The 26,513-nt window shown below is 34.6% G+C and overlaps 1 protein-coding gene across 40 annotated transcripts in view; it reads right to left on the bottom strand.

Moving 5' to 3' along the window:
• The window catches only part of ROBO2 (roundabout guidance receptor 2), a 1,660,631-nt gene that overhangs the window by 122,951 nt on the left and 1,511,167 nt on the right, over positions 1–26,513 (bottom strand). For 24 of the 40 annotated variants that reach the window (XM_072740956.1, XM_072740957.1, XM_072740967.1 and 21 more), the window contains one exon: positions 7,668–7,795. In XM_072740956.1, coding sequence (XP_072597057.1) covers positions 7,668–7,795 — 128 coding nt within the window. Of the gene's footprint in view, positions 1–3,048; positions 3,061–7,667; positions 7,796–26,513 lie in introns of all 40 variants that reach the window. The other 16 variants (XM_025995636.2, XM_025995637.2, XM_025995644.2 and 13 more) reach the window with 1 other exon arrangement.

The following is a 26,513-nucleotide window of genomic DNA, read 5'->3' as shown; positions in this document are numbered from 1 at the left end:
CTTTGGAATAATAAAAAGTCAAAGCCACAGGAAAGGCTGGCCGACTTTTAATAATCAAAGTGGCATTTGTCTCAATTTTGTGGTAACCAGGAAATTATGGAAGTTGGATGAAAGGACACTTTTTGAAATGTTAACATTGCCAATGAGCAAGAAAAATCTGGAGAATACTTTTCTCCATTGGCAAGTATGTGATTGTCTGCTTTCAGTAATATTTCCACCACTGAAGATCCTCTAAGTTAAGAGTTTTTCTACAATCTCAAACATATAGACCAGAAGGTGTTTATTCCAACTGCAAATTGCATAGTGTGGCCAATTCTTTAATTCAAATGCAGGTCATAAGAGTTATCTATTTGGACAAAACTCACAGTTTGGAGGTTTATAATGATTTCTAAATGGGACTTTCTACACAGACTACCAAGTTTGTTTGTTTGTTTGTTTGTTTGTTTGTTTGCTTTCATCCTGTGTGGAATGTAATGAGTGATTTCTGAATCTGTAAGTATTCTGGAATTTGCATGTATTTCTGATTTTCTCTCAAAAGCTTTAGATAGGAACTGTCACTTGAATTTCCTCAAAGTTTTAGATATTTGGTACATATTTCTTCACCTAATTAATACTGGACTCCAAAGCTGGATTTTTCTCCCCTTTCTGTGGTTTTTACTTTGCAGAACAACTTTTATGCTATTGCTAAGAGTTTCAAAGTTGAAAAACTTGAATTTCAATCATCCATTAACAAAGATTAATATTAATGTACTTTGCTAAGAGCTTCCAAGTTGAAATATTTGTGTTTTAGTCAACTAACAAATATTAATATTAATGTAGTTTTCTGTTATTTGACTATTTAATTTATGATTTAATTGATTTGTAATTTTGGATCTTACAAAGAAAGTTGTCATATTTATAGCTCCTGAATTAAAATTCATGTAAAAAGTTTATGCAAAGAAAAAAGCAAGCTAATTTCCTCATTATCCATCTCATCTTTGGTGATCCAATAAAAGCATATCCAACTTTCAGTTTCTAAAATTAATAGTAGTTGTCAAGTTTAAAGTATAGTTCTTCATATTTCTGAACACTGTCATAAGTCATGGGAGATAGATTTATGAAATGACAGACTTTCCCAGAATTAAATACAATGTGTCAAGAAGCTGTTCTTTAGTTCCAGCCCAATGGGAATTTAAGAAATCATTTTAAACAAGAATAAAAACAGAAATAACTTTGAAAAGCCTTGTAGGTGACAAGTACATCTCAATGCTCCCTGTACATCATATTTTCTAACCAATATTTTCATATCTTATTTCATTTGAAAAATGAGTTTTAAATGTATTGGAAATTATTAACATATTGTTTTATGTTCTGGGAACTTGTGAAATAATATAAATCAAGTGGTCATGGTTTATCAGCATAAAGTTTCTATATATAAAGATATACAATTTCAGTGTTATTTTTCCTGTTAACTTGAAAAGTTATCTTATTATTTCCCATTTGCTTCTTAATTTTAGATATCATACATAGGCAGGTAATGTTATTATTAATAAGAATTCATACAAAAACTAAAAAATGAGGCTTAAAACCTATAACATATTCCTCAATTTCCTACATCCTTAATTGTAAAAATCATGACTAATAATTGTGTTTAAAGAAAAAAAAATAGCCTGCATTTTATGGTAAAATTAATTTTAAGCCATAACTGTGTTTCAAAAATATAAAATTATGAAATAATGTATGTCTCAGAAATTAGGAATGTGTTAACCAATGCCGGCACACAAAAAGAGTTTTCACATTTATAATCAATATCAAGCTTCATTCCTACAACTGCTTTGCTAAGTCAATACTATTCTCTCCATTTTATAGATAAAGTGACCTAGGATCAGGGATATTAAGCGGCTAACAAAGTAAGCACTGCTCAGAAATAGACCAGAAACTCAGATTGGGAAACCAAAGTTCTATATTCTGTATTTGCTATCTATGCAAGAATATCCTACATAACAATAGGTTTGTGAATGCTTTAACTAATGGAGAAAAATGCTATGAGTTTGGACTAATATATATCAAATGTCAATGTCAAGCCAGTGTATTAAGAAAGCTTTTGAAGTTAGATAGACATTTAGAAAGCTGTATCAAATCAAATAACTTATTAAAGTATCTCCTGATACATTAAAGAAGCACTATTGTAAATTCATCCATCCATCCATCTATCCATCCGTCCATCCATCCATTTATGCATCCACCTGTTTATTTACTTATAACACAATTACCAACTTTCTTTTATTTACACACATTTGTTGGTTGGTTAAGCTAAACTTTAAAAGAGATGCAGAAAGTTTGTTAAATCAATGAATTTTTTTTAAATTAATGAATTTGAAAAGGTCTTATATTCCAAATGTTTACAAATAAATTACCACTTAAATTACTGCAAATGCAAACTGTTAACTTCAATTTTGTAAAGCCAAATGAAGGATGAGATATGTTAAAACCACCAACTTTTCATGCCAGAGAACACAACTCATCCTTCACTTTTCCTCTTAGTGTAAGCATCTACTTAGAATAACTTGAAGCATTCTACCAAATTTTGTTTAAATAGGCCAAACAGATAATAAGTATACAGCAGTTAAAAATGCCCTTACAAAGGAAGGACTCAAAGCAGTTTAAAATAAAAGAACTGCATTAAATAATCAAACTTCTTAATTTGGTTCATAATTGTTTATCTTAATGAATATCAAACATAACTAATAAGTGATTATTTTATACATACAGGAAAAAAGGAATTATTGTATTTTTCTCTTTAAGAAAAGTTAGCAGTTTATAGTATTAAACATTCATATATTATTTTCCACGAAAATCATTACCTATTCATTGTTAATAGCAAAAGTCACTACAAAATGGTTTATCAAAGTGATGAATAGATCAGGAGCAACTTTTATACAAGATAGTCCTGCAAGTAATATTTTAACTTGGGTGAATAAATACATTTCATTCTATCAAATCCTACTATGCATGAGTTATGAAGCATTGTACAAGCCATGCTAAATGGATAGAAGGATGGCTACTTACCAACAGGGCGAGCTGTAGACATTACAATGGTGTGGTGAGAACATAAAGAAGAAATTAAAAAAAAAAAGAAAAAGAAAATTATCAGAATGCATGATGTGTAATGTTACATTTAAGTATGGACAGTAGAGTGATTTCTAGTCTTATAATTCAAGTATGAACAGGATGTCTGAGTTTGATTAAAACAAAGTTATAAACATAATTCTAAGAAAATAATTACTTTGCATTCTAGAATTAGTTTTGCGATTGAGAGATATTTTATGTAAAGTCTTATTGTCATCACTTACTATAGTTATTATTTCAAAGAAACTTTTAAACAGCCTGTATAACCCCAAAGTTAAGAACCTGATGAATATAACTATTCAAGTCACAGACTAGCAAATGTCATGTCAATAAAAGAAGGCTTCACTGTCTGATTTAAATAGCAATTGGATTTTAAGCATGGTTAGTCAGAACCATTACAAGGACTATAGAAAAGCCCCTGATGCTGCTTTTCAGCCAGTAATAAGTTAAGATCACATCACTTTTCATCCGTGGACAGGGTGGATGAAAATATAACAAATAGGTTGGAACATCCTTAGAGATTTCAACTGAGTAGCCCCCCTAACTACTGTTAAGCTTGCTTGCTTTTTCTTCCTTCCTTTCTTTTCTTTTCTTTTCTTTCTTTCTTTCTTTCTTTCTTTCTTTCTTTCTTTCTTTCTTTCTTTTCTTTCTTTCTTTCTCTTTGGCAGAGGGCAGGAAATAATGACTGACAAGTTGACTCTTGTTCAGACTGAAAATGGCTTTCAAACTGCTGCTTCAACAAATTACTATTTTTTTTTTATTATACCATAACTTTCAATCACTAAAATCAGGCTAGCCCCATTATTAGTGCACAGCAATTGTAAGAGACACACATGGGCTTAATAATACGTTCTTCAAAGAAAATAATGCCAAATCAATTAGATAGTAAACCACTTTATATAAAAGCAATGGACAAATATAAAACATATGGTGCCATTATTCAAATGAAGAAAAAATATATTTAGTAGCACTTGAACTTCTATGAACTCTTACATTCAAAATATAAACTTACATGACAAACAAATGTTTCACCTACATCCCAGTGGATATAAAACTCTAGCATGTATATAATGTGATTGTAGAATTTAGGATAGTTTTGTCTTGATGATGTCTCATTGGACATGATGAGATAGATAGTCATTGAAACCATATTTATAGGCATTCATTCACTTAACCGGTATGTCATGATACCAGCTTTGTGCATTCTCTGAAACAATATGGAGGTGCCTCTGTAGGAGATTCCTGGCCTTATAATATTTACAATTAGAAGGGGGGAGAGTAAGATAAATCAAAGAAGAATAAAGCAATTATAGCAGCAGGATGAAAATTCTAGCTTAGTGACCATCTAGTGTGTCCTACAGTCTATGAGGTGTTCACCATAGCAAGAGGGAGAAAAGAAGAAAGTTGCCCAATGAATAGTTTCTTTCCTTTCATGGGGGAGGTGTGCACAAAGATAACAACCAAGGACAAGACAACAGACTAACATCATAAAGTTGTGCCTCATTTGAAAGAGGTATCTCTTCATTTTGTCAATGTCCAGTAGGAAAAGAACTATGTCTTTTCATTTTGAATTTGCATTTTTCAGGTGCCACCTCAAGCTGAATCCCCAACATAATGTTTCACTTAGAAAACCAAAAGGCATTTGAGTCTATAATATCACAGAAAAAGAAGAAACTATGGCAAAAAATCATGTCTAAAAAAATAAAATATATTTCTCTTTCACTTAGTCTAGAGTAATATTTTTGAAAAAGGTTTTATTGCGCTAGAAGCAAGATAGTTTTTCCATTAAAGTCTTGACTTATGCAAAGACAGTTTGAGCTACTGAAAATGGGGGGAAAAACGTGTTTACAAATATGTGGTTTGTGTCAACTCATTTTGGACCCATTTAAAAACTTTCTATTAGATCATGAATTATTTGACTAGAATATAAATGTTGGGAGGTTGGTTGTTGTCTCGCATTATTTCTTTCTAATTTTATGTTTGCCAAGTCAGCAAAGGGAGCTACTTGCTGTTAAGTTTAATTTTATAGTCTATTTTTACCTTATTCTGAAGTGGAAAACAACTTAGTAAATCTCTGTTTCAGATTTTGACTATAAAAGTCCTTTCCTTTTCCCCAATTGAATATCATGATAAAATTTTAGCAGAAACATCCCAATTAAACTTCTTGTTTTTGTTACATAGCAACATTTTATCCACAAAAAAACCCAGCAGGTGGATGTTTTCAAAATCAGCAAATTAAACTAAACTGTGTCCCTGCATTAAATGGATGAAAATGGATGTGGCCTCTTGGGTCAGTTGACCCTGTTCTAATAAAACAATCCAGGGAAGGGCTAAACATTTCATGTATGTGCATAGAAAAACGAGCACAGAAAAAAAAAGTAAGTCGTAGATAATATGCTTTTTCTCCTGTTAACCTCTTAGAATGAGAAGTTCCAACTGCTTTTCCTAATGGTAAAAAATGTTTTTAAATGATATTTTACTCCACATTCTGTTGTATCATGGAGATTTTCTTTTTCTTTAACCTGTTTTTGAGGTTTCAGTCTTAGATGAGTAATAAATACATACCACACAGATTAAACTCTCTAATCCATCTACAGGACACAGATTAGGGGAGAGACCCTTTAAGGTTTGCTGATTAAAAAAAAAATCCTATTAAAAACAAAAAAACTCTATTAGTTTTTTAAGTTAGCTAGAAACATCCATGCGAAAGGAGCATGCTTTGTTAAATGAAATGTTAAACCTGTAACTTTCAACAAATTATGAAAACAATTAGCTGGGAAATATCTCAAAGCAAACAGACCACTTCGCATCTCATTCATCCAAGCATTCAAGTATAAAAAGAACCCTGCTGCTTCTATAAACAAACAACTCCTCACATTTTCTCACCATTTGTTAAGTCAGCAAATATTTTTTAAATGGAACATTTCTTGGTGGGTTGTTTATTTTTCCCCAACCCCACTCACTTCAGAAACAACAAATAAACAAGCTTTGGGGAAAATTTGGCCAGGTGAATTGTTTTCCCAAAGCATTGCCTAGCAAACAATATGTACATAAGATATATAATCACCTACAGAGAATATAGATTAAATTTAGTAAAGTGGCTTACAAAGGACTACCAGATTTTGATAATATATAATCGGTCTATATATTTGATTGGTATATGATCATAGCTTTTTATGATCTGTTAGCTTATGAGGAATGAAAATGTTTTTAAGCAACTAGTTTGCCGATTTTGTCTAAATTTGTTTTGTATCTAAGTCCACTCTATAGTGTCCAGATGGGGGAAAAAATGGATTCAGTGGAATAAAAGCAGAGTGATTGAGAAGTATGGAAATTATCAGTATTTTCCAAGTCATCCAAAGTGCATATGTCCTAATAGTTATCGGGAGAGAAACAGGTGGGTTTTTTTTTGTTTGTTTTGTTTTAATGATTTGATGCTGAAATCATAGATCAGCAAAAATCATTTTTGGTCCCCCGATGGAGGACCAACATGAGAATCTCTTGACAAATTTTCACCAATGTAAATTCCTCTAAACCTTTTCACCAATGTTCTGAAAACTCTTGGGAGCAAAGTTGCACAAAGGTAGAAGGTGTGACGTAACAGGGTGAGATATGACTGGGCTGGAAGCATGTAGTGGACTTTCTCACAAAGGATGAGAGTAGAAGGCATCAGTTAAAGTGGTACAAGAAAGGTGGAAAGATTCAGCAGAGGATGTGCTTGCCTATCTCTGTTTGAAGTCCTGTGAGTATAAATGATGGCATGGGTGATGCCTGTTTGGTAAGAGTAATGTAGATGTCCACACGGTACTTACTATTTGGTACCTAGGGCTATGTAATTTACTCATGTGGATTGACAGGCACCACTAGGAAGATAGTTCATTCATTCTATTTCACTGTAGGGTTAAGTAATGCTTTCTTTCACTTATAAGCAATTTCAGGGAGTAGAAATGAACATTATTCCATGAATGAAAAAGTGCATGACGCCCAGAAAGTCATAGTTATTATAGAAGCGACACTGACTATTTCAATTATTTAAGGCCAATGAACTTCACAAATCACTCTCTAAATCAGATTTTCTCATGTCGAAGCTCATTTGTATCCACTTTTCACCTTGGAAGCAATGTTGATTTTATTATTTTTTATTGTTTTTTGGATGCTGAAATAAAAATAAGAATTTCAAAATAGCACTCTCCCAGTATAAACCAACAAACAAGTAAACAGAAAACAGAGTACCTTTAAAATTCCGACATTTAAATGCAATAAATACTTCAAAACAGTGGGTACTAAAAGATTAGTATAAATATTTTCTAAAGATTTACTTTTCAACCATATTAGCTCTTATTTATTAAATAAAAACAGTCCCTTCAAATGATCATACTTTTCAACTCAAATTTGAGAGTAATTTTATTTCAATTAATAGAAATGACACAAAACTAGGCATTTTAATATAATAGTAATAATAAGAGTGCAAGCTATTATTTTGACTGTGAGTTCACTTACCAATTTAGCCAAATATTAGTCTGTTGATTCAATTGTATTTCATAGCTGAAATTTCTTACCTCGGACTGTTAGAGAAGCAGAGGCTTCTACTTTTCCAACCCGATTCTCGGCAATACACAGATAGGTGCCTTCATCTGTACTCATGGCCTTTTTAATTCTCAGTGTGTAATCATCTTTGATGTCATACCTGCGTGGAAATGAATTGATTTTATTAAATAACATATTGTCTATATTAAGATAACACTGTGTTTTCATCTTCATTTTTCTCTTTTGGTATTGTATCTTAACTAAAATAAAACACACATGCATACATACATAATAATCAGCCACAAAGTGCAATTGTTAGATTAAAGATGTTACTAAATAAGATCATTAATTTCAGAGGTGGGAACGCCTGAGTGGCTCAGTGGTTGAGCATCTGCCTTCAGCTCAGGGCATGATCTCAGAGTCCCAGGATCAAGTCCCACATCAGGCTCCCTGCATGGAGCCTGCTTCTCCCTCTGCCTATGTCTCTGCCTCTCTCTCTCTGTGTGTGTTTCTCATGAATAAATAAATAAAATCTTTAAAATTTTTTTTTTAAATTTCACATGTGATCTCTTTCGGCTCGATTACCAATTAACCATATTTTTATACATATAACAACTCTTACTGCATCAAGACTATCAAAGGTGTTATTAGCATTTTGGCTTTTTTCTCTTAGTTCTTAGATAGTAAGTAAGGAATAGTGTATATTTCAGTTTCTAGGGGAGTTATATTCTATTATTTTCTGGGTTACACTGTATTTCAATATATGATATACTTATGGGGCATCTTGAATATAGAGCTGAAATATATTAAAGGAAATCTTTTCATCTTATTTGTTGGCAAATTGACACAAATACATTGTTGAAAGAATTAAGAAGGGGCTGATTTTTAAAAATTAGTAGTATCAACCCTTAAAACATCAACATGCCATGGAGTGATTTCTGGAAATGCACATCCTCAGCTCTTTCCACACTTTTATTTTCTTGTTTCTTCTTCTTTTTTTTTTTTTTTCAACAAGTAGACCAATACACTAGTTCAGAAAAAGATTCTGAAATTTAATTCATTTTAATGAATCTGTTGAAATACTTGCATAAGAATATGCTCTTAGGGATCCCTGGGTGGCGCAGCGGTTTGGCGCCTGCCTTTGGCCCAGGGCGCGATCCTGGAGACCCGGGATCGAATCCCACATCAGGCTCCCGGTGCATGGAGCCTGCTTCTCCCTCTGCCTGTGTCTCTGCCTCTCTCTCTTTCTCTCTGTATGACTATCATAAATAAATAAAATAAAAAAAAAATTAAAAAAAAGAATATGCTCTTATTAGATTCAAAGGTTACAATTACACAAGCAAAATAACAAAGCTATTATCTTTTCATACTTTTCATATCTGATCTTTCCTCTTGATTTTCACTGATGGTCTTTGTTATTTCACACACATAATTTTGCAAAAGCTTTTGATTGATCACATTGCCTCTCCATGTATATCACACAGATAAAGCTGTATTTTTTAAATATTTGTTTCTACCTACTCAAAACTAGCTGTGACTTCCTATTGCTTTCAAGACAAAAGCAAACTTTTTAGGCTTGCATTGAAGACTACTATTTCAGATTTCTTCTACTTTGAGCTTTAGCTAAAAGAATAATAGTTTAAGTTTACTGCAATGTAAAGGACATAGACCTAATAATTGTTCTGTTTGATAGAACTTTGCATGACACAAAACAATGTCTATGAACCAATCATGCTACAACTAAACTTCAACAGGGACACCTAAGTGGCTCAGTCGGTTAAGCGTCTGCCTTCGGCTCAGATCATGGTCTCAGCGTCCTAGGATCAAGCCTTGCATCAGGCTTTCTGCCCATCCAGGAGTCTGCCTCTTCCTCTGCCCCTCATCCCCACTGTGCACTCATGTTCTTTTTCTCAAATAAATAAAATCATAAAAAAAATAAAGTATTTTACTGTAGAAAAGGGGTACACACAGAGTGGAAAAAGTGCCAGGTTGAGAGTCAGAGGTCAAGATCTGAATTCTGATTTTTCTCTTTAATAGTAAAATGACTTGAGCAAATCATTTCACTTGAATAAGGGTCAGTTTCCATTTGCAAAATGACAATCTCTGATTCAGAGAATTATTTTGAGGATGCTATTAGCTAATGGATGTGAGTCTTTTTGATTTGCTTGTTTAAAATGTGAGGCAACATTCAGTTTTTAATTTTTATCCTAAATGACAGATCAGAAATTATATATAATACAAGTATCTTTTAAAAAAATACTTAGAATAATATTTTCATGTGTGTTTGATCCAGAGAGGATTTTACAGACATTCAAGTCTGCAAAATCTTCCCCTCTTTAACTTTTTTTTTTTTTAAGATTGTATTTATGTATTCATGAGAGACAGAGAAAGAGGTGGAGACATAAGCAGAGGGAGAAGCAGACTCCATGCAAGGAGCCCGATGTGGGACTTGATCCCAGGACCCCGGGATCACGAACTGAGTCAAAGGCAGATGCTCAACCACTGAACCACCCAGGCACCCCTCCTCTTTTAACTTTCGATAAAAATTCAGAGAGCTCTGAAGAGACTTTATCAAGTCAAACAAAAGCCATGACAAAATTCTAGCCAGAATTCAGTTTCTTAGGATAAATTAGAAATGTCTACAAAATGCAATGGGGGAAGGGGCAGAGAGAGAAGCAGACTCCTGGCTGAGCAGGGAGCCCAGTGCAGGGCTGGATCATAATCTGAGTCGAAGGCAGACACTTATCCAACTGAGTCACTCAGGTACCCCTGTTGAATTTTTAAGTGCTAACTTAAGATGTATATGACACATTATCTATATCATTTGGATAGAAATATAATTTCACATTCAACAAGCATTTAGTTCTACCGTATGGCAGAATTTACCTCAGGTTAGATAAATTCATCCTGTAGGGAACAATGTGGGGGATAAACAGAGTAAGAAAACTATTTAATCTTGCTTTAGTAAGTAAAAAATGTTTACTTATAAATCACATATTACATAATATTTGAACCCAAAATAAGTCTGAAATGAGACTTGTTGAGATTTCTTATATTTTTAAGGAGTATTAAAGAAAACCAAGAATAGGAATGGGAATATTGCATCAATATTTTAATTTTTTTTTTTTTTGTTCTTTTAAATTGGTTTTGTTTGTTGAAGGGTTCCCTGGTCAGGGATACAAGTAACTGTGCATTCTGTTCTTTGATTGTTATTTTGTTTTCATAAGAAAAATGAAAAATGAAATACAGGTTGGGAGGAATGAATTGTATTAATCTTAGCTACTAATATAAGAGACTACCTTTCAAAGATAACATGTCACTATAAGAAATTAGGATACTTCCTTTTTTTTTTTCCCCCCTAACTAGAGACACGGTTTCAGGTTGTAAAACTCTGGATAAGGATAATGGGCTGGTGCTATGGAGCTTATAATTTACCCCTGAAAGTCATTGACATCTGAGAAAATTATAATGAAAATTTAATTATTTTATTCAAGATACTAATATTTAAGGAGATTTATGCCAGGCACTGCATTAAAACTGGGGATACATGCTTTCATTAACCTCCGAGCCTAGTGAAATGATTCTCAACTGGAAGGGATAAGATATGACTCCACACAAAGGTATATCAGAAGTACCTCTAAGACTTTCTCCAGCTAACACATACTTTTCTCCAGTCCCAAGGTTTGGTATGCATACATTTCTGAGGGCCATACTGTCCTATCCCAATTAGAAATAACAATACACTAGTCCTGCTAGGTCCCATCATACAGGAGTGTTGAAATTTAAAACAAACCAACATCAAGAACAACAGTAACAAATTTGAATACTCTTAGATATCATGGGGTGCTCAGAATCTTTGAATTCTCATTATCCACTGGATCTTTGCCTGAGTAAAGATTGTGAATATCAGCATTATGAATTTATGTAAAATTATTTTGAATATATACAAAACCATCCAATGATTTATCATTCAGTCACTCAGAATAAAACCTATTTCTATGATCTTCAGAGTTTTAGATAATCTACTTCCTGCTTACCTGTCCAATTTCATGTTCATTCTCTTCTAACCACATGAGTCTTTTCTCTGTTTAACTGAACACCTAGTTACCACAATGTCTTTGTACTGTTGCAACTTCACGGAATGCCTTTCCCCTCCATCTTCCATTGCTAATCTTTAACTTTCAAGATGACATAAATATTACCTCAAAGATGTCTTTCCTGCCCAAACAATGTGAAGTAGCTTTCTACCCACCAGTGACTTTTAAAAATTACTTTTATTTCTTTTTATTTTCTTATCCTCCTTTTCTACTTTTATTTTTTTTCTTTAAAGCTATATCTTTTGAGTTTTTAGTTTCCTTATTTATTGTCTTTCCAAGAGCATATGTGTTCCATGAGAACTTATTCTCTTATTCCAACTATGTACCTCAAGTCCTATCCAACAGCCCCTGAGATCTTGGATGTGTCCGATGAATGCTTATTGAATGAATGATGAACCACCCAACAAATGCCTGAATTTCTTTTGTATTTCTTTTAAAATAGAGTTACCAGTACAACTGTATGTAGAATGGAAAGAGTAACTATTTTGAAGCATACCATCCTACTATATCAAGGAATATAATAATATTTTTAGATTTATACATCAGCAGTTAGCTCTAAAACATTGGCTAAGTTAGTATCAACATAATATTGTGAATGTAAGAACTCAAAACATTTAATACATAAATGCTACTAGAAAGATACAGACCTAAAATAAAGAAGTTAGCTAATCTTGACCAGCAATTTAGACATTTGGTTTACAAGCTATCATTAATAAATTTCACTCTATAAATTAATAATATGAACAATAATCTCTCTTCCTACAAGGGAATAAATGAAATGATTCTAGAAGAATATCTAAAATAAATGTGAAGACTATGAGAAAATAGAATGAAAGCTTTGTGTTCTGCTGAAAGATTTCAAATATATTACCTCATCATTTTGGCAACTAGAGTGATTTCTAATAACACGCCTTATGAAAGTAAAATAAAGACAACAAAAAATACATTGCATGATGCTCTCGAACATACTGTTTAATTTATCCTCATAAAAATTCTGGTAGGTAAGGAGGTAAAATGTTATTCCCCTTATTTTAAAAATACAAGAAACTTATAAAGTTCAATCTGCCTGAAGGCAAACCATATAGCTTGTTAATAAATATACCTTTGCAAAATATAGATACTGGTTATTCTACAAAGCTAACAGATTATAAAGTCTGAGACACAGTAAAGAATTGAAAAATTGTTGAGTCTGGTTAAATGTCCTAACTTTAAGTTTAAAAAAAACAGCACTTTGTTATCCAGAACCCTGAAATTCATTGGTAGCAAAGGTTTAGACTATATTCGAATCTAAAATCTACAGTCTTCATGAACTAGATTACAGAGGTTATACCTTTCTATCAAGAGACAGAATAAGGATTCAATTTATTTAAAAAATCGTGATGTATAAATATATAAAAGAAAAACTAAAGTATGGACTTACTACCAAAATGGCAGCTACTCCCACAAAATTTTCCTTAATGGGTTTAGTAAATAAATGGTCAATAATATAATTAAGCTTTTAGTGGCTGAGAATTCAGGCCTTGTGGTCTGTGTGCAGAAATTTACACAAGATAGTATAAAATAATAATTTCAATATGGTTATTTGTGGGCTGAAATATGCATGAAAGCAATGTGTGTATGTGTGTATGTGTGTGTGTGTGTGTTTGGCTCCCTGATGTTTTTAAATTACTGAAATAATTGACATCATTTAAAATTTTGACATTTTTCACATACAAATTTGGATTCTCAAATCAAAATATCTTACTCCAAAGTACATACTCTTTCTCTTCCATCATACTGCCAACCCAATGTATCTAATTCAGTGGTACACTGTACTACTGGAGATCCTACTCTTCCTTCTAACACCATTCAATCATTATGCCAGTTTCTAGCCTGAACCCTGATGGTACTATGACAAAGCCAGGAGACCCAAGCATATCATGTACCTTTATCAATTTTTACAATAAGAAGCATCTTTGGGTCAGAGAAATGATAAACTTATAATGTGACCAAATTAGCTCTTACTTGCAAAACCTTAAGAAATGCAAGAATTGATTTTAAAGAAACTGTATCTAAAAACACTTCAAGGGATGCCTGGGTGGCTCAGTCAGCTGGGTGTTCAACTCTTGGTTTTGCCTCAGCTGGTGATCTCATGGGTCATGAGGTCCAGTCCCAGGTTGGGATGCACACTCAGCAGGGAGTCTGCTTGAAGATTCTCTCCTTCTGCCCCTCCCCCAATTGCACATGTTTATTCTCTCTCTCTCATAAATAAATCTTCAAAAACACGTTAAATCTCAGGATGAAGTAAATATGTGGCTCATTACTAATTTCACATTTAGGCAATAAGAAACAAAAAGCGATGAACTTCCCTTCCAAAGGCCACACATTGAGGCAAATAAATCAGGGGGGAAATTGTCATGAGTATTTACTACTAGTCTGTTTTCTTTAATGGGTCATGATTTTCCTGAGACAATAATTTGCTTGCTAGAACTACGTATTTTTACATTAAGAAGATTATTCACCATGACCAAGTGGGATTTATCCCCGGGATGCAAGGCTGGTTCAACACTCGTAAAGCAATCAGTGTGATAGATCATATCAACAAGAGAAAAAACAAGAACCATATGATCCTCTCAATAGATGCAGAGAAAGCATTTGACAAAATACAGCAGCCATTCCTGATCAAAACTCTTCAGAGTGTAGGGATAGAGGGAACATTCCTCAGCATCTTAAAAGCCATCTACGAAAAGCCCACAGCAAATATCATTCTCAATGGGGAAGCACTAGGAGCCTTGCCCCTAAGATGAGGAACAAGACAGGGATGTCCACTCTCACCACAGCTATTCAACATAGTACTGGAAGTCCTAGCCTCAGCAATCAGGCAACAAAAAGACATTAAAGGCATTCAAATTGGCAAAGAAGAAGTCAAACTCTCCCTCTTCACAGATAACATGATACTGTACCTAGAAAACCCAAAGACTCCACCCCAAGATTGCTAGAAGTCATACAGCAACTTGACAGTGTGGCAGGATACAAAATCAATGCCCAGAAATCAATGGCATTTCTATACACTAACAATGAGACAGAAGAAAGAGAAACTAAGGAGTCAATCCCATTTATAATTGTACCCAAAAGCATAAGATATCTAGGAATAAACCTAACCAAAGAGGTAAAGGATCTATACCCTAAAAACTATAGAACACTTCTGAAAGAAATTGAGGAAGACACAAAGAGATGGAAAAATATTCCATGCTTATGGATTGGCAGAATTAATATTGTGAAAATGTCAATGTTACCCAGGGCAATTTACACATTTAATGCAATCCCTATCAAAATACCATGGACTTTCTTCAGAGAGTTGGAACAAATAATCTTAAGATTTGTATGGAATCAGAAAAGACCCCAAATAGCCAGGGAAATATTAAAAAAGAAAACCATACCTGGGGGTATCACAATGCCAGATTTCAGGTAGTACTACAAACTTGTGATCATCAAGACAGTGTGGTACTGGCACAAAAACAGACACATAGATCAATGGAACAGAATAGAGAACCCAGAAATGGGCCCTCAACTCTATGGTCAACTAATATTCAACAAAGCAGGAAAGACTATCCACTGGAAAAAAGACAGTCTCTTCAATAAATGGTGCTGGGAAAATTGGACAGCCACATGCAGAAGAATGAAACTAGATCATTCTCTTATACCATACACAAAGATAAACTCAAAATGGATGAAAGATCTAAATGGGAGACAAGAATCCGTCAAAATCCTGGAGGAGAACACAGGCAACACCCTTTTTGAACTTGGCCACAGCAACTTCTTGCAAGATACATCTATGAAGGCAAGGGAAAGAAAAGCAAAAATGAATTAATGGGACTTAATCAAGATAAAAAGCTTCTGCACAGCAAAGGAAACAGTCAACAAAACTAAAAGACAACCTACAGAATGGGAGAAGATATTTGCAGATGACCTATCAGATAAATGGCTAGTATCCGAGATCTATAAAGAACATCTTAAACTCAACAGCAAAGAAGCAAACAATCCAATCATGAAATGGGCAAAAGACATGAACAGAAATCTCACAGAGGAAGACATAGACATGGCCAACAGGCACATGAGAAAACGCTCCGCATCAATGGCCATCAAGGAAATACAAATCAAAACCACAATGAGATCCCACCTCACACCAGTGAGAATGGTGAAAAGTAACAAGACAGGAAACAACAAATGTTGGAGAGGATGTGGAGAAAGGGGAACCCTCTTGCACTGTTGGTGGGAATGTGAACTGGTGCAGCCACTCTGGAAAACTGTGTGGAGGTTCCTCAAATAGTTAAAAATAGATCTGCCCTACGACCCAGCAATTGCACTGCTGGGGATTTACCCCAAAGATACAGATGCAGTGAAACGCCTGGACACCTGCACCCTGATGTTTATAGCAGCAATGTCCACGATAGCCAAACTGTGGAAGGAGCCTCGGTGTCCATCGAAAGATGAATGGATAAAGAAGATGTGGTCTATGTATACAATGGAATATTACTCAGTCATTAGAAACGACAAATACCCACCATTTGCTTCAACATGGATGGAACTGGAGAGTATTATGCTGAGTGAAATAAGTCAATCGGAGAAGGACAAACATTACATGGTCTCATTCATTTAGGGAATATAAAAAGTAATGAAAGGGAATAAAGGGTAAAGGAGAGAAAATGAATGGGAAATATCAGTGAGGGTGACAGAACATGAGAGACTCCTAACTCTGGGAAATGACAAAGGGTAGTGGAAAGGGAGGTGGGCAGGGTGTTGGGGTGATTGGATGACGGGCACTGACGGCGGCACTTGACGGGATGAGCACTGGGTGATATTCTATATGTTGGCAAATCGAACTCCAACAAATAAAAAAAAAAAAAACTACATATTTTGCAAGCAATTGGATGTCAATATTTCCCAAGGTCCAATAAATGTGGCCTTATTTCTTTCTGGATAAGTTGGTACACATGCCATAATAATCTCATTGATGCTTTTCACTATTACATTAAATAATTGGAGAAATATTCATTTTTTCATTTTTTTCCTAGAAAGCAAATATTGACTAAGTAATATACAAAATTATGAATAATAGTTCCTTACATTTAGAGAGGTCTTTATGGTTTACAACAGAGCTTAATACAACAATAAGTGACTTAGAAAAAAAATGCCTATTTCCAAACACCATTTTATAGAAGATGCTGAGATCATTGTCTTGAGCTGTAAAGAGACTGGAATCAGTGTCCTCTGCAGCAAGTACATTTATCCTAACACAGAGTGACACGCCCCTTCCATTTGAGATGTGTGTTATTGCTCTGTGAGCATGTGCATTTCTGTGCCAGTGATTTTATATTCAGAGTTTTGAAAATTCCAGAAAATTACTTTATCAATATTTTACTCAATATTACTCTCTAAAATAAACTGCAATCTTAGAAGGTTCATAAATGTGTTTACTAATATAGACACACTTTAAAATTATTCTTTAATTAAGAACTCTAATGTACTCAAGTTTTGTCTTCATTTGCTCTCAGCCTTCTTTACATCTAAGAATAAATTTTCAATAACTAAGGCAGACTTTGATGTCAAATGGCTACTTTGTAAATATGGTACAATATATATGATCAACATGTAGGAGGTATTGTCTGACTTTAATTAAAAACAGGAACAAAAATGAAACAGACAAAAAAACATTACTGGTAGGAAATCCTGATAGAAATTGGGTGATTTTGATTGTAAAATCTGTCAGTCTCAGACTTGTACAAATGCAGTCATTGTTGCCAGGTTTGATTAATGACAGTTGTACAATCATATGCTGACAGTCCCCACCATAAAGATACCTTTTTTTCCCCTGATATGGAACACTGCTGAAAAATGCAACCCAATCAGATTGGCCCCCGGACAACATGTGCTATCATCACTGTACCGTGAATTGAGATTGATTGGTAACCAGCTGTGACAAAGTGGAAAAAGAAGCTCTGGTTTTTGTATTCTATTTTTTCCCAAATAAAAAGAGAGAGAGAGAGTGAGTGAGAAAGAGAGAGAGAGAAGGAAACTGAATTGTGTCAAAACCATTACCATCTGTTCAGCTAAATAATAAATAAAACAAAATGAATTTATTTTAATACTTAAAACAACAGTTTATATGCAAGGTTCTGTTTCTGTGTGACCTTATATCTTGATAATTCATCTTAAAAGTGTTTCAAAACAAAATATTACTCATTTTAAGGAACTTTGAAAATATCAAACAAGATTTTTGAAAACTGGCGAATTTGATAACCACAGTTCATAAATTTCTTGTACTCTGCAATCCCTGATGCATCGTAAGGTTCTAGGCTAGGAACTTTTCTATTTTCTGGCTTTTGTGAATATAATTCAGATAATTTAGGGACTCCTCCCTCTAAGCCTTCCACAGTGCCTTTGGAATTTGGGAGGAGAAAAGAAAAAAAGGAAAACACAATACAATTTCCATTATGAAGTGTGATTTACCATGTTTAGTTCAAGCCTGTGTATCTCATTGCTTTGCTTAAATTATGTGAGGATTCTGCACTAATAAAACTTTCTGAATGGCCGTTCTCATTTCAAAAGCATCTGTGTTTTCATAGAAGGAAATTTATTTTCTCAACAACTTTACTTTTTGAAATCACCTACTACTTCTTGCTACAAGATGTCTGGCTCCAATTCTATAACAAATGTTTTGAATTAGCATTTAAAATTTTATTATGTATCTGCTTTATTAATCATTATGTTGACCAATAGTAAAAACTATGAATTGAATCAGGAAACATTTAATGTCTATGTAAGTAAATATGCCTTTCCTTTGAGGAGAGTTTAAAAAGTTAGTTTTTAATTTTCAAAATACTTACACTCAATCTAAATAACTGAAGATAACCTTACACCTTCTAAACTATTGCAGAAAATAAAGAAATATTTTCAATAATCAACATTTGGTAGTTCTGTAATTCAGTGAAAGCTTAACTATGCAGATTTTATACGAAAATGTCACAAAGTCTGTTGCTTACTTTCAACAGAAGGATTTTCAGGATAAAAATTACTTATAGTCTGATAGTCATTCATGATAATTAAAGGCATACCGATCAACTAACTGAGAGCACTGTATGGATTACAGAGGACAGGAGATATGGCCATCTAGAACTCAGTAGTGATATTTTTCAATTGCTCAAAAAAGTGCATGTTAACAACTGATAACTTTGAATTGAGGCAGCCCTATATAAAACATAAACTTTCTTGGAGAAATTCAAATATTTTGCTTTTTTTTATTCTTAAAAGTTAAAAACAGAAAAATTTGGTCAATTTTCCTAACACTATCTTTCTGCTCACAATTTTTCAAACAAAATTCTTCTATAGACAACATTTGAAACTATTACCAAAACTCATGTAGGGGCATCTGGGTGGCCCAGTCAGATCTGAGCCTTTGGCTCAGAGCATGATCCTGGAGTCTCGGGATTGAGCCCCGTGTTGGACTCCCTGCTCAGCAGGGTCTCTCCTTCTTCCTCTGCTTGTGCGCGTGCTCTCTCTCTCTCTCTCTCTCTCAAATAAATAAATAAAATCTTTTAAAAACCCCACAAAACTCATGTAAGCGCCTCTTGGCAACCTAAATCCCAGGTGATATTTCCATACTCTATAATAAATAAGTATATTCTAAAGCCAAGCTCTCTAACTGGTGAAGTCTTGGACCCAAAAATGAGCACAATAGACCATTATTTTGCTGACAAAGGAATACCGAGTCAAGTTTTCTATACTTTAGAGCCAATCTTGGTCAAATTCTTCTTTTTACCTATAATTATACTACTACTAATATACTAATTATACTGCATAATACTATATTCCACAATTATAAAAGCTAAGGTTTACAATGGAAGAGGAATTATTTACCTTTTCTTTCAGGATTCAGGTCATAAGCATTTTTAGGCAGGGCACCTAAGACCACAATGAAGGACAGATATTTTCTTAAAAAATGAAAATTAAAGTAATATATTTTGGAAAAAAAAAAAGAAGACAATAATCTTGGGAGATTAGACTCGTAGGGAAGCACTAAGATACAAGATGGTCTCTGAAGACAACCTGTTGTTCTGTGCTGGAAGCATCTACTGAAAGCCAAAATGAAACTTAACATATGATGGCATTGGACTCTGCCCTAAACAACAAAACACTATCTCAAATTCTCTTGGCTTCCCCTAAGTGCTGTCCTTGTTACCTCCACCCCAGGCTGAGGTGGCTCCCTCTTTGTCAGCCTGGCCATGGATGGAAACCCTTCCACCAAGTCTCCCTTTAGCAAAGCTGAGAAAGAGGGCATTTTCCAACTAAAAAGCTAAAAGAAGACAAACAAACAAACCAGCAAAATGTTTAAAAAAAAAAAAAACTCACACTAGGGATAAAAATACTATAGTTGACTTAATGAAGTGCAGATCACAGGATAACTAGGCCCAAAAGAACACTGCCTGAGATCCCAGACATCACTGACCACCTTGAAACCAGAGCCTCTCTCTGGAGCTTCAGCAATTAAAGCCAACTGCAGCTGAGCCCTTCCAGAAAGGCCAAAGCATCCTGCTCACCCCAAACTAGGAGTGCCTGTAAGTTCTAATCACTGCGGGCTGCTGCTGTGTTTTGAGTGCCCCTGTTTCCCCATCTTCTACTCCTTTGACAGACGATGGGGCCTCCAGGGATTAATTCTCTTGGTAAATTTGTGAACAACTGTAAAGTTCACAGCCTGTTGTCCTTAGTCACCACCCTGTTTCCTTTCTTTCTGGTTACCTTATTCTCTCATTTTTCACCTCTGAAGCACGCTTTGTCTCCCTGATACAATCTCTCATAGTCTCTCTCTCTCTCTCTTTTTTTTTTTGTAGCCGCCTCCACAAAATTTCACTGTCTTCTGAAACACCAGTTCAATTATTTGTAAAACTTCCTTGTTATCTCTCTCAGATTTTTACCTTGACCTCATGTCTTAATGGAAATCTAGCTTATCTAGCTTTTTCCCAAGAGTTGGTGAAAGAGTGGAGAGGAAAGGATGTGGGAGGAATCCTCCCTGTCATGCCAATTCCTCAGTACCTAACAAGAACTAATTATTCAATGAATATTTTTTTAAAAATGAGTTGCATATCCTCTCATATGAAAATAAAGCATACCAAACCAAACCACATCAAAGTCCTTCCCATTGAAAGGGAATCATGTCATGTAATTTGCAAATGGAATCTTCAGAATTTCTTCCTTTCTAGAAAATATGGTAATTGATAGGACTTACTTCATAGAGTTGTTGTAAGAATTAAATGAGTTAAAATATTGGAGACTTGAACTTGGTAGATAGTAAATGCTCAATAAATGTCATCTGAAATTTTCCATGGCTGCCACTCACTTCACTTATATCTCTTATTCCAGTGATAAGGTCTCCCTCTTTTTTGGCCATTGTCTCATAGCAGATGCTGGATGTTCTCAACTGGAAGGACTGACTTTTGGAATCTGAAGTTCAAATATCTGATGCTGCCATAACTTCAGACATTTCCTGCTGTATTCATCAGTTTACAAAATTAACCTCTTCCTCTGTTTCTATCAACTCTTTGTATCATCACTTCCTCCTCTATCATACCTAGATTATATGTTCCATAAGTTGCTTGCCAACATCTTCACTTTTCTTGTTTTCCTACCTTGGTGTTGCATTTGCCCAGCAAGCCCCAATTATGTATTAACATAATAGTCTACCCTCTTCTATATACCAGAGGTAGAGTTATAAATGCTTCAATTTACCCTCAACTGGCTCTCTAGAGAATAAAGTCCCAACTTCTGAACACACCCAATATGTTCCTTCCTGACCAAGAGTCTCTGCTCACCTCTTCAGCCCATGTGATACCATCGGCTACCTTACAGACAAGCCCTAACTGTACTCAGAATCTCAGGTTCTCTCCTGCTCCTGCATCTCTGCATATGCTGTGTCTTCACATCTGGAGTTTCCCCCATACCTCCCCACTCTTCCATTCTGTCTCCCTACAGCCTAACTATTTCTGCCTATCCCGACCCAAATTAATGTGTTTGATGTCTCTCCACACTTCCAGAGTTGAAGCTCCACAAAGGCACGGTCATGTCTTTGTTCATAGTTGTATCCTCAGAGCTTGGTAGAGTGAGCTGAACCTAGTTGGTAGTCAAAATCAATTTGTTCATGCAGGAATAAAGGCTATACACACACAGAAAAAGAAAAGTTGTATTCTTTCACCAGTATCAAACAACACTGATAACAAAATGCCAAGTCTGCAGAATAGAGAGGTTGTGGACAAGACAGAGCACAATTTAGGCTTTAAGAATCACTTTATTTTCAATTCCCTGAACTCTGACTGAGTCTATTTAAATTGTATTTTCCATTCATAGTTTTTATTTCAAAGCATTTTCTGTGTTCATTTTCTCTGGAAGTTAACTAATACAATTAACAATATACTGCCCAAGGGCCCCAGAGAAATCCATAGTTTAAAGGAGATAGTAAATTACAGAGGATACCCTTGCTCACACCTATCCTTGTTCTATGATTTAACCAGTTACCCAGATAAAGAAATTCAAATTCAACATACAGCAGCAAGAAAAGAGTAAGGTACAAAAAGTTTAAGATACAAATTGACTTTTAGGTCAAAATTACATGATAAAAATATATTTTATCACTGATAATCTTTCATTAGATCAAACATTAACGTTAAAAGGTTTAACTTTACAATCTTAAAATTAGAACTATTCTTTTATTATTGACATGATACCAATATTTGCCTAGCAAATAGATTTTCTTTTTAATTAGACTGTTTTGGTTTTGGTTTTGTTTTGGGTATTATCTGTAAATAGGGCACTATCACTGACAATCACATGATTGTTTTCAAAACTGCAGAGAACTTTTATTTATTTTTTTAAGTGATTCTTTTTTAGAGATTTTTAATTTTTTAATTTATTTGAGACAGAACGAGAATGAGAGAAAGAGAGCACAAGCGGAGAGTGGGAAGGAGCACAGAGGGAGGGAGAAGCAGGCTCCCTGCTGAACAGGGTGAGAGTGGCTGACAGAAGCTTAGTTCGGGGACCCTGAGATCATGACTTGAGAAGAAATCAGATGCTTAGATGCTTACCTGTCTGAGCCACTCAGGTACCCTACAGAGACTTTTTTTTTGTTTTTGAGAACTTTTAATATTATCTCATAGATGTACTGATTTTCACGAAATTTAAATTCCTGATAAGCTTAGAGAATAACTATGTGTGTGTACATCATGTACTATTTTTCTATTGTATTCATGTAAGATTAAACTCAAATCATTCTAGAAATACAAGGATTTTCATTTGGTTCATAATAGCAGAAAGAAATATCTAATTATTTGCTTTGCTATCTTTAATATGCAACCATACTTGTGATTTATTCAAATAAAATAATATCTGCAATTCCTTAGATGCATTACTTTAAATACTTTTCAAAACTTAGCGGTATTATTTCCATATGTTTGTTTAACTAATTAGAACATGAACATTTATGATAAAAATACAAACAAGTCACAAGGAATTCATGTTGGAAATTATAAGGAAAGCATGTTGGAACAAATAAAGTGGTGGAGGTGGTTTAAATTGTCCTTCAATTTAGAAATAATTATTGGCTTAGATTCATTTAAGACAATTTGGTTTTATAATAGGAGTAGGAATTGTTTGGAAAGGTGGATTTATCTCAGATTGTGTATTTGGTTAGAAATTAATCTTAGGTTTAAATTCATTTAGAAAAGGACTTCAGGGGCTAAACCCACAACAATCCCCCAAATCCACAGCTCAAACCAGACGTTTGTGCAAGGCAGTTCCCCTTCTGGTTCTCTTCTGAGTCAGGGATGAACTGTGCAATAGGGACTGCAAGTTCAGAGTGAAATGGATCTTTGAATGTGTCATCTACTTAGTGGCCTTATGATCCTCACCAAATAAACTTCCAGAAGACTCCACTGGTTTTCAAATTGAGCACTAGCTGAGAGAGGGGTGGGGTGCTCTCTATTAGCAGAGGAAAGTTCAGCTTAGACTGTGCTATGGAAGATTCACAAGGCTCTCTCTCCTCTGCTGCCCACAAAAACCTCCTCATGAAAAATGCTTCGGGAATAATTTGGAATTCAACAGAGCTATGTTGGGGCACTTGTCATCATTAAGTGTGTCATATAACGTGTATTGAAAATAGAAGGTTCAGACATTTCTCTAATTAAGCTACTCTTAACTAGTTTTATCAATTCAGCAACTATTTAATGAGCAAGAAATATAAAGAAACATTTCATGCCTCATATATTCTAGAAAATATGCAAAAATATACATTCATCTCAAGTCATTAGTGAACCAGAGGACTTTCTTGTTTCAATGACGACATATTTTTGTCAAATCCAGCTATGGTATTCTCTGTCCATCACACTGCTACAACCTTCATAGCTAAGGCAATAAGGAAAGACTTTGAAATCTGTTTCTTTAAACTATATTCTATTATTTTTGCCCTAACATTATAAAACAAAAATAAAAATAATCTAAAATAGTACTCAAATAAGCAATGCCTACTTCATCTTTTCTTGTAGATCAGTCTTGGTGACTTTTGGACCAGGTTATCCTATATTGTGGGAGCTGTCCTGTGCATAGTCTGCTAGAGAGAAGCATTCTAACCTCGCCCCACTAGATAATGGTAGCTCCTAATCCCCCAAATATGGCAATCAAAAATGTGTTATACTATATGTTGGCAAATTGAATTTAAATAAAATATTTTTTTTTAAAATCTCCTGACATTTTCAAATGTCCCTCTGGGAATGGGAGAAGCAAAACTAGCTCCAGGTAAGAACCACTGCACTAAATGTATATCTGGTGAGCACCACATATCAGATAATAGGGCTAGATATTTGAGACTGAAGATACATATGGCAAGGGGAGTTGGGAGACAGAAAAATTAAAAAATTACAATAATGAGATTAGCATTGTTTTTTCTTAGTACACAGAAATACCCCCCCGTCCAAAAAAAATGCCAAATGCTGTTCAGTAAACCATGGAATGAAGGGTATTCCAGGTCTAAAATGGGAAATGAGCACAAGCTTTCATTTCAGAGAGACCTGGGGTTTGAATCTCGCTTTGTCACCCACAGGTCCTGTGATCGTGAGCACTATGTTCATTGTCCCTAAGCTTCAGTTTCCTGCACTGTTAAAAAAGGGGATCCATACTTCAAGGCTCTTGGGAAGATTAATTATAACTGCACAAGTACCTACTATAAAAATGGTGGGTCCTCAAAAAAAATACAGTGTTTCTCGGGCACCTGGGTGGCTTACATGGCTAAGTGTCTGCCTTCAGCTCAAGTCATGATGCCAGGGTCCTGGGATGGAGTCCTGAATCAGGCTCCATGCCCAGCGGGGAGCCTGCTTCTCCCTCTCCTCACTGCTTGTGCCCTCTCTCACTGTCTCTGTATCAAAAAAAAAAAGTAAAATAATTTTTATAATGTATTTTTACAAACTGTAAAAATGTATTTTTACACACTGTATGTGTTTGTGGTTATTTAAATATAATTTCCTTTGGGGTTCCAGAGTGGTTCAGCTGTTAGCATCTAATGATCTCAGCTCAGGTCTTGATCTCAGGGTTCTGAGTTCAAGCCCCACCTTGGGCTCCATGTTGGACATGGAGCCTACTTAAAAATAAATAAATAAATAAATAAATAAATAAATAAATAAATAAATAAATTCCTTTAAAGATGAATTATTTTAGGGGTGCCTGTCTGCTTCAGTCAGTGGGGTGTGCAACTCTTGAGTTTTTCAGGCCCCATTTTGGGTGTAGAGGTAACTTAAAATAAAATCTTAAAAAAAAGAAGATGAATTATTTCAATTTAGCTGGTTAGAGAGTGGACTTGAGTGCTAATGTGCCTGGGTGGGTTCAAATCTCTCTCTACCCTTGAATATGTCCCTCAAATCTTCTTCCTTTGGTAACCTAACAATGATAAGAATATGTGTTTCATGAGGAAGCTGTGAGGATTAGCTGAGTTTTCTACATATAAAGCCCTTGAAAAATTAGCTGGTTCTCCCTGAATCAATTTTAAGATGCATATTTTTCTATTTTAACATCTCGGACATTAGAAACAATTTTCCATAGGTGGCATATCATATCTGATCTGGCAACTTTTTCTCAACACAGAGAAAAAGTACTGCTGGATCTTACAAATAATTCCAACCTGAATTCAGTGACAGATGATATTATTATGTGATTAAAAAGAGTTGGGTTACACACAGCTTTTTGACTTTCATGTTTATTAAAATTCACACCTGTCATCCAGCACCGAAGTTATAACCTCAGTATTACTTTTATCCGTTCTTTTCCCATGAATCCTGACATTCAATCGATTTGCTAAAAAAAAAAAAAGGAAAAGCTTTTCTTTGTATTTCCAGTTGCATTAATATCCATATTTGTATGTTTATAAGAAATAATCCACTGGAGTCACCTAACTACTTTTTAAACAACTTCCTACCAGGTATGCTGCCTACCTCCAAACATTCTCTTCTCTAAACTCTCCTACATAAAATATGAGAATCAATTTTTCAAACATCGTGACAAAGATACATTTCTATTGAATGTGCTTCAGTGAATCCTCATTTCATAGTGTGTTCAGTATAAACACTTTACTTGGAATTAGAGGCTTTCATAATAAAGCCTCAACTAACCTTGTTGGCCATAAGTGCCACTCCACTCCACTCCAGGCAAACTGAACCACTAATTGTTAGCCTACACTTTCCAGCACCAAAGGTTTTTCATCCTGCTTCCATC

The sequence above is a fragment of the Vulpes vulpes genome, chromosome 15, assembly GCF_048418805.1.
Source record: "Vulpes vulpes isolate BD-2025 chromosome 15, VulVul3, whole genome shotgun sequence".
Taxonomy (NCBI): domain Eukaryota; kingdom Metazoa; phylum Chordata; class Mammalia; order Carnivora; family Canidae; genus Vulpes; species Vulpes vulpes.
The sequence above is the reverse complement of the archived record's forward strand: the minus strand, read 5'-3'. Positions and strand labels throughout refer to the sequence as shown.